This window comes from Peromyscus leucopus, chromosome 20 (genome assembly GCF_004664715.2).
Source record: "Peromyscus leucopus breed LL Stock chromosome 20, UCI_PerLeu_2.1, whole genome shotgun sequence".
NCBI classification, from domain to species: domain Eukaryota; kingdom Metazoa; phylum Chordata; class Mammalia; order Rodentia; family Cricetidae; genus Peromyscus; species Peromyscus leucopus.
Window position 1 is genome coordinate 15,706,175 of NC_051080.1, and position 8,871 is coordinate 15,715,045.

Below are 8,871 nucleotides of genomic sequence, written 5' to 3' on the forward strand. Positions count from 1 at the left end.
TGTGGCAGAACCTGCTGTAGCTTGAACAACATAATCCAACAGTTTGAGCCACGTCCTGAGCATGTCCAGAACTGGCCTGTGATGACTGGGGGCTCTGGTTAGGGCATCCTGGGCTAGGTGTCTGAAGGGACTGCCTCAGATGAGGCCTAACTAGTGCTCCTTACTTGGCTGTTAGCGTGTTATTTCTTTGTCCTCTGCCTGATTTCCCTTCTTTCTTCTTCAGCTTCTCTTGGGTTATTAAGCATTGTTAGTCTTGTTGGTAGCTGTACGAATGCCTGCTGAGCCAACCGAGAAGTCCTGCTGGAATTGCCCTTTACTGGGCATTTTGGCCTGGCCTCTGGCCTGTCTTGGCCATACGAAGCTGTGTCTTTATAGACCATACTCAGGAAAAGCGGGTGGTGGGTGGGCGGTATTGTTTGCTGTGCTTTTATTGAAAGGTTGAAAGATGTGCCCAGTGTGTGGCTCTTTAGGAGACAACAAAGTCAAGTGTCATGGGGATATTAGATACTTCTGCCACCACCCTGAAATGGTTGCATTCCTAGCCTGGGGCACAGTGTCCAGCATGGGGCACAGTGTCCAGCATGGGACACAAGCTTGTCGATGTGCAGTAGGTGGGAACAAGTTGGAGCTTTGGGCAGCATGATCCTGTGCTGTCATGTTTCAGATGAGTCAGTGGACTCTGAGGTAGTAGCTGGTGGTGGGAGTAGCAGCAAAGATGCATACAGTGGCCACACTCTCAGGTACATCTCATAGGCCATGTGGGGTCAGTAGAGGGTGGAGAGGCTGGTCAATCCAGTTTACCAGGCAGGCCTGATATTCTCACTTGGCCACAGCCTTGTGGGCTCTTGGCATAGTGCAGGTTGGGAGCCCAGGATAAAAAGGATCGTGTCCCTGCTCGGATCGTGTCCCTGCTCTCCCACTTTCATGCCTCAGCTTTGCATGTAGACCACCTGAGACTCCTCCCTGGCCTGTGGGTGTGAGCTTTTCAGAGTGGAGACCCAAGCACCTCAGGGGGTCCTTTACTGGCCCCTCTGTGGACTACAGTTGTCCTGTAGGAAACCTGGGCCAACTTAAAAGCTTGGGGCTGGGCATACTTTGGGGCTTAGTTGCAGTGGCACATTTGTGGTGTCTTCTGGGCCTGAGCAAGGTGTTTGGGCTCTGCTTAGCCTTTGGAGACTTCAGAACCCTCTGCAACATGTGCTTGGGGTCACTGGCTCTGTCTAGGAGTCATCTCATCTTTCTGTTTGGATTGTCAAGGGCGGCGGGGATGTGTATGATCTTAGACTGTAAGCCTCAGAGCTAGGAAGGTATTTTGTTTCCCATCCTACAACTGGTGGGAGAAACAATAGAGCAAGTGGATCACAAAGGAGGTAGAGGCAGAGAGGGCTCACACCTGGCTTTGTGTCAAAGCCATGTCTTCTCCAGGCAGTGGCTGCAAGAAGAGCTTTTCAAGCTTGGGTCTCTGGCCCATATTGCCTCTCAGGACATGTTCAGGCCTTGGAAACCCTCAAGAATCTGGTTGGGCCATTAACACTTTTGTTCTGTTTGGGCTGCTGCACCCCTGGAAAGCAGGCCTGGAGAGCTGCTTTGTTCAGCAGGCCCCAGGGGTCTTTCCTGGAAGCTTCTCAAGTTTCACAGGGGCTGTGCCAGCTTCTCTTCAAGGTGGTGTGTGTGTTTTTATATACTGTGTGAAAAAGTTTGTGTGGACTTGGGAGCCCAGATGCAGTGTGCCCTGATAATTAAACTCTTGGGAAAACTAGAGAGAGACATTTAATCATATTTTTTCCTTCCCAGAATTATAAACCCTAGTTTTTCCCTTTTTCTTCTAGGGGCTGTTTAGGCCCCAACAAGGCACCTTGCTGTGGCCATCCTTGCTGGGAACACGAATTGTACATGGGCTGTGCTTCTGGGTCCTATCCTGGGCCTTCTTCCTAGGACAGAGATGCCAGTGATGGGGACCTGCTTGTCCAAGACCTTCAGACTCCTCAGACCTGCCTGCTGTTGCCTGCTCAGCCTAGCAGTGGCAGATAATTCCAGGCTTGCAGTCTTCCCTATAATTTTGGGCCCTGGAGCAAGGACTTTGCCCCTGTCAGTCCATCCAGGTTGGGAGGGCGGCCTGTGTTGAATCTGCTGACCCAAGTCAGTGGGTGTTGTCCCCTCCCCCCAAAGGCAGCAGCATATTCCACTGCCTCCTAAGAACTCGGGCATGGAGACCCTTTAAGAGTTGGGTGGGGCTTCTTTCCTGTCATGTGCCTTCTGCTTTGCCATTGATCAAATAAGAGGCTTCTCAGAGGCCTTGTCAGCACAAGCAGGTCCTTTTCACAGGTGTGGTGTGGGAGAACGCAATGAAAACCTTGTTTCTAGACAGTCACCTCAAATATTACTAAGAAAATGTGAAGTTTACGTTTTACTTTGAAAATAGTTTTTTTTTTTAACATTTTTAAGGATATGGGAGGATGGGCATGTATGAAAAAAAGTATTGCCAGTCTCCCATTTCTGTCCCCTTCCCTGTCTCGAGCTGGTGCAGCCAGAAGGAGCCAGGCAAGCATACAACATGGGGGCATGAGCCTCCTGATTCAGGGAGCTCTGCAGGGGCCATGGTTGTGCCTTTTTTTTCTACTTACTGACTTAAATGGAAGATTAGACTTTTTGGGGGAGGAATATGGTGGTTGCATTGACTCAGATTTGTCTTTATTAAAATACTTTTCAAATATCAAGATGATGTGGTTGTGTTTGTCCAGACATTCATTTATCTGGTCACCAATGTGGGTCAGGTGTCTGTGGGGGAGGTGTGTAGTAGTGGTTTGCCTCAGCTGGGGCAGAGCTCCATGAGCTTTGGTGCTTGGGGACTTGAGGATTGTTCAGGTGCCTCGGGCCCACACTTTTTTTTTAAAGATTTATTTATTTATTATATATACACAGTGTTCTGCCTGCATGTTTGCCTGCAGGCCAGAAGAGGGAACCAGATCTCATTACGGATGGTTGTGAGCCACCATATGATTACTGGGAATTGAACTCAGGACCTCTGGAAGAACAGCATTAACCTCTGAGCCATCTCTCTAGCCCAGCTTTCTAGTTTTAAAGTGTTTCATTCAGCATTTTTAAAAAGTTCTTGTTGCTGGGCAGTGGTGGTGCATGACTTTAATCCCAGAATTCGGGAGGCAGAACCAGGTGGATCTCTGTGAGTTTGAGGCCAGCTTGGTCTACAGAGTGAGATCCAGGACAGGCACCAAAACTACACAGAGAAATCCGGTCTCAAACAAACAAAAAGTTCTTGTTAACACCTATATTTTGAAACACACACACACACACACACACACACACACACACACACACACACACACACACACACGTCCCCATGTTCCTGGTGAAATCCAGGGCCTACTAGTCCTGGTTGGGTTATTTGTTTTGGTTTTTGGTTTGGGGGGGTTGTTTGTTTTTGTTGTTGTTTTAAAAACTTTTAAAAAGCTTTTTAAAAACTTTTTAAACTTTTTAAAAACTTTTAAAAATCCACCACTCTAGGGTAGTGGAGAGCCCTTGTCTAGACACCACTCATTCCTTGTAGAGTGGACAGTCTGGCTTTGTTGGAAGCTCATGGAAGTGCATGTGATGTGTTAATTTGGGGAGTGGTAGCAGATTCTCTTGCTTTGCATTTATGGGACTTGTTGAAATTACATGTTGAGTGTGGAACTGCCTTGACTGCTCTTACTGTGATCTGTTGTGTTTATCTCACTCAGCAAAGACTCAGGTTTGTCTGTACCAAATGTTCTTTGTGGGGCTGGAGCTGTAACTCAGGTGGTGGAGTGCTTAGCTGGCATGCACAAACCCTGGCTTTGATCCCCAGCACCACATGAACCAGGTGTGGTGGCTCCTGACTAATCCTAGCATTCTCGAGGTTGGAAGCAGGAGGACCAGGAATTCAAGAGCAACCTGGGCTCTAGAGACCCTGTCTTTTTGTTTTCTTTTTTTTCCCTCGAGACAGGGTTTCTCTGTGTAGCTTTGCGCCTTTCCTGGAACTCACTCTGTAGCCCAGGCTGGCCTCGAACTCACAGAGATCCACCTGCCTCTGCCTCCTGAGTGCTGGGATTAAAGGCGTGCGCCACCACCGCCTGATCGAGACCCTGTCTTACAAAAACGAAGTTATTTGGAAAATATATTCTAATTTTAAAGAAGATAGAAGTGTAGGAATAAGTTGGGCTTGAGCTGCTGCTTTGGGGTAGGTGACCGTGCATCTGTCTGCTTCTTGTGTTCCAGGTCTCACCAATGGCTTTGGGGGTACCCGAAGCGAGCAGGAGCCGGGCAGTGGCCTGGGGAGGAGAGCTGCGCCCCGACGGCGCTGTGCATCTGAATCCAGTATTTGTTCCAGCAACAGCCCACTCTGCGACTCAAGGTAGGTCCTGTTCTCTGGGGCAGGGTACGTGGCTTTCATCTGAAGATCTCTTGAGAAAGGCTTCCCTAGAGTTTAGTTGATATGTGTGCTTTGCCGTTCAGGGAAAGTTTCTTATGAGATCAATTGATCTACTTGGTAGATTTAACTGGAAGCCAGAAGTAAATCTATATAAAAGGTTAATCTAAGTTAGTGTATAATTAACTTGCACTTTATACTTACTACTCCCCAAATCTTTCTCTTATTGAGGTTGTGGTCTGCATAGCCCTGCCTGTTTGTTCTATGGCGACTACTGTGTCGGTTGGGTAAGGGTAGCCTGAGTACCCTCCTTGGGATAGGCTCACTTTTCTTGGGTCTCTATACCCTTGGCAGCCTGGCACCTGATGTACAATGAAGCCACAGGCATGGGGCTCTTCACTGTAGTCTCATTTGACTCATCTCTGCTTTTTCTCCCCAAGTTTTAGCACACCCAAGTGTGGGCGAGGGAAGCCTGCCCTTGTGCGAAGACACACACTAGAAGACCGCAGTGAGCTGATATCCTGTATTGAAAATGGGAACTATGCTAAGGCGGCCAGGATTGCAGCTGGTGAGTTGGATACACTTTTTCTTTTTTAAATTATTTTATTTTTTATTTTTTTGGTGGGCATTTCGTAATACAATGGTTAGAGAGGTGAGGTCTCCCAGAACAGAGTCTGGTCTTGGTGGCTTGGGGCTGTGAGTCAAGCCCTCCCATTTGAGAAAAGGTGTGGACTTATGCTTTATCCACCAGAGGGTTGCTGAACAGGGTTTCAGGCCTGTCCTGGGCTGCATTGTATGACAGAGTCTATGGGGAAGGAATGACTCTGTTGTGCTAGGGTACACTTGGTTCTGCATAGTTCCTGATCATCAGGTTTGTCCAGGCCAGGATCTGTCAAGGCTATCTGCTTTGACAACTGAATGCTGTGGCAGGGTAGTCATTCCTAGCTTCAGGCCACGGTGTGTTTTGGGCTGCTGGATGTACTTAGTGAGGCTTGGAAGAGCAAGGTGGTGGTGGAGCAAGCCAGGAGTTGGCCTTAGGTTTTTGGTTATGTAATAGGCATCTGATACATGCCAAAAAACCCATCTTTAGAGTTCAAGTGTGGTGAGGTATTGGGGACCTGGAGTCATTCATAGGCCTTAGAACTGGGGAGGGTGGGAGGCAGGGAGGCCTTTGACAGGCTTCTATACCTGACCTCCACAGGAAGAAGTGAGGTAATCTGCCTTTCCTGGACTGAGGTGGTGCTATGAGACTGTCCTGCTCCAGTAGCTAGGGAAGCTGGGGTCTGGGTGGGGGCTTTTATGTGGCTGTGCTGGGTATGTTGGGGGTTCTCCTGCTGGTCCTGATTCTGGGGTTCCTTTTTTCCTAGAGGTGGGACAGAATAGCATGTGGATTTCCACTGATGCTGCTGCCTCTGTCCTGGAGCCCCTGAAAGTGGTATGGGCCAAGTGCAGCGGCTATCCCTCCTACCCAGCACTGGTGAGTCTGAAGGTTGCGAGTAGGGTCTTCTGGTGGGACCTGGGATGGGGCCCCAGTGCATGCTCTGTACCTTGCAGTTCTGTGCTGCCAAGGGTGTATGTGTGTTGTCATGACTCTGGAGGCAGGTGTGTGAGTGGCTGTGTAAGGCATGTGGCTCTGAGTTTGAGAATACTTTGAGTGACTGGAGCATGTCCTTGGCAGATCATTGACCCCAAGATGCCACGAGTGCCTGGCCACCACAATGGTGTCACCATCCCCGCTCCACCCCTGGATGTGCTGAAGATCGGTGAGCACATGCAGACCAAGTCTGAGGAGAAGCTGTTCCTTGTTTTGTTTTTCGACAATAAGAGAAGCTGGTGAGTGTGGTGTCTTGGGCTCTGCAGCAGGCAGAGCTGGGTCCTAGTAGTCCCAGGACTTGGCTTGACCCGTGCTGAGTCAGGGTGTCTCCAGGTAGTCTGTGTCCTGGTCCTTGTCTGTCGAGAAGGGCACTGTCCAGTGACATCAAAGGGATTGTGAAGTGTTGGTCACTTCCCATCTGACAGCTCCTGTCACTTACCAGATTCCTGGGTGGCTCAGGCTGTCTCTATTTCTTGCTCCAGGTTCCCTTGCATGGCCTTTCTGACTCTACTGCTTTGCTAAGACACAAGCTTCACCCCTTCCTGGAGTTCCCTGTCCATCTCCCCTGTCCTGCCTTCACCCACAGCTATTGAGACCCCTATTGTGCCATGGTTGAGATCCTAAATTGAGTGTTACCTGCTGACATCTGGACCATATTTAGTTGAGTCCAGACCTTTCCTATGTGGCCATTTATGATTGGGAGATCTTAGGACTAGGAGGAGCTTCACAGCCCCTTGTGGAGTGGCCACTCTTGGGGACTCACCAGGTCCCCTGTGGTCCTCTGTCCTCCCTGCCCTGCTTCTCTGGCAGCTGGCATTCATCAGTGAGGCTTACATTGGCCTTGCTCACTTGATGGTCCTGTTTCTAGAGTCTTCCTAGGGTGCCTCCTTACTCTGCTCCAGGGTTCACTCCACCTGTGTTATGTGCACACATCTGTGCTGCTTTATCCCTTGTGTGCATGTGTGTGTGTACCTAGGCTTACCTTGTGTATCACATACATGTGTATTCTTGGGCTGCTCTGTGTGCACAGTTGCATGCTCCCAACTTACCTCCATAGCCTCTTGGATATGTTGGGTGGGGTAAGAGGGTTCTATCATGGTTTTTCTGCCCTGCCTGAGTACAGGGCTAGGTGCACTGTGCACCCCAGTCATCCTGTCTGAGGCCCAGCACGTGGAGAGCTTGGGTTGTGTACTGCCAGATTCCTTCTTATGCATAGGGGCTGGTGGTTGGTGGACCATATTGAGAATGGGTTGGTGGTTCTTATGCTCTGTCTTCTCTCTAAAAGGCAGTGGCTTCCCAAGTCCAAGATGGTTCCTCTTGGTGTTGACGAGACCATCGACAAGCTGAAAATGATGGAAGGGAGGAACTCTAGCATCCGGAAAGCCGTGCGGATTGCATTTGATCGAGCCATGAATCACCTGAGCCGGGTCCATGGGGAGCCAGCCAGTGACCTCAGTGACATTGACTGAGGTGGCTTCCAGCAAAGCCACAGCCAGCCGGGAGCCTTGTCCATAGTGTTAATAAGCTGTACATGTTTGTATATTGTTCAGAACTTAACTTATTCTGATTTTCTAGGTGTAGTTCTTTAATTCTTTTTCCCCAGGGAGGGGGAGGTTTCACTTCCAAGTTTTCTATGAAACCATCTTGTCTTGGCGCTTTGCAAGTGGGGCAGGCGTGTTCCGAGCAGTGCGGTGGGGGGGTCCCACTGGTGGTGCCGCGGCCTCACTTACTTTAATCTGTAGTTTTTTTTTTTTTTTAAGACTTTTGAATGTTTAATAATTTTGTAGATCATGCTCTTTACACAGAGTACCGCTTATTTAATAAGACGGGATGTAAATTTACAATGACAAATGTGTATTTTAAGAAAGAAAATGACATTATTTTGAATGGTACTTTGTGCAAAGAGGGAATAAATTTATGCTGTGTGCATCACTTGCAAATCACCAAAAAAATGTCCCGCCAGCTGCTGCCGGGCAGGGCCCGTTCTCATCCTTCTGTCTGCCCTGAGTCTCCTGCTCCGCCCTGACTCCTGCAGGCCTGCCTCCCAGCGGGTTATTTATTGTAGAAAGTGTACTCATTTGCTTTATAATGAAAAATAAATTTGCAAAGGTATATTGATATGCATTTTTATACAGGCACATAAAAATTCAACTTTGGTGTGGGAGCAGAATGTGTTGTGTGGTTATATACATGACTGGCCTGTGTGTACTTTGATTTTGTAACTTGTAATCTTTTGTTTACAATGAGGGGCTTTCTGTAACTTGTTTTAATTTAGAACACTTTGGTAGCAATAGACCTTTGGATACATTTTTGTATGGTACATGTGATGTATATAGAATTAGTACTTTATTTTTATTTTTAAGAGGTAAAGCATTATGTTAGGGGGGAAAAGGCAGGGTGGGTTTCCAAATTTGCATTTTTATATTAAAAATAAAGTGAAGATTTGGACAGTGTGGCCCTCTCATTCCTGCATCACTAGGAGGCTGGGTGAGCTGTAGCCTGAGATGTATGAGGGCATTGGGGCCTTGAGTGGATGGTGTGACCAGGTAGTTGACACACTTGATTTTAACAATTCACCTGGGATGGCATTATTTATTATTTTGCCTAATCATATTTTTATTTTAAAGCTAAATAGTTACTAAAAAATTTAAATGTTCTTTTAAGTCTACATGTTTGTAATATCTCCATAGAAACTTGAAAATAAAAAGTCTTCCTTTGGTAGTTTTTGTCCCGTGTTTGGCAGATGCTCACATGCCCAGCATCCCTTCCCACCTCTGTGAGGAAGACTGGAGTGGACCAAGGCCTCCAGACTGTATGCTCATGGTGGGCAGACGCTGCTGGCTCTCCACCTGTTGTCTGCTGCTTCCAACCT

The 8,871-nt window shown here is 48.1% G+C and overlaps 1 protein-coding gene across 3 annotated transcripts in view; it reads left to right on the top strand.

Moving 5' to 3' along the window:
• Brd1 (bromodomain containing 1) overlaps positions 1-8,452 on the top strand; it is a 45,086-nt gene extending 36,634 nt beyond the window's left edge. For 2 of the 3 annotated variants that reach the window (XM_028878170.1, XM_028878172.1), the window contains 5 exons: positions 4,255-4,390; positions 4,846-4,973; positions 5,773-5,882; positions 6,084-6,238; positions 7,285-8,452. In XM_028878170.1, the coding sequence (XP_028734003.1) occupies positions 4,255-4,390; positions 4,846-4,973; positions 5,773-5,882; positions 6,084-6,238; positions 7,285-7,468 (713 nt within the window). In that variant the 3' untranslated portion in view covers positions 7,469-8,452. The remainder of the gene's footprint in view (positions 1-4,254; positions 4,391-4,845; positions 4,974-5,772; positions 5,883-6,083; positions 6,239-7,284) is intronic. The other variant, XR_005089622.1, reaches the window with a different exon arrangement.
• Positions 8,453-8,871: the final 419 nt, after the last annotated feature.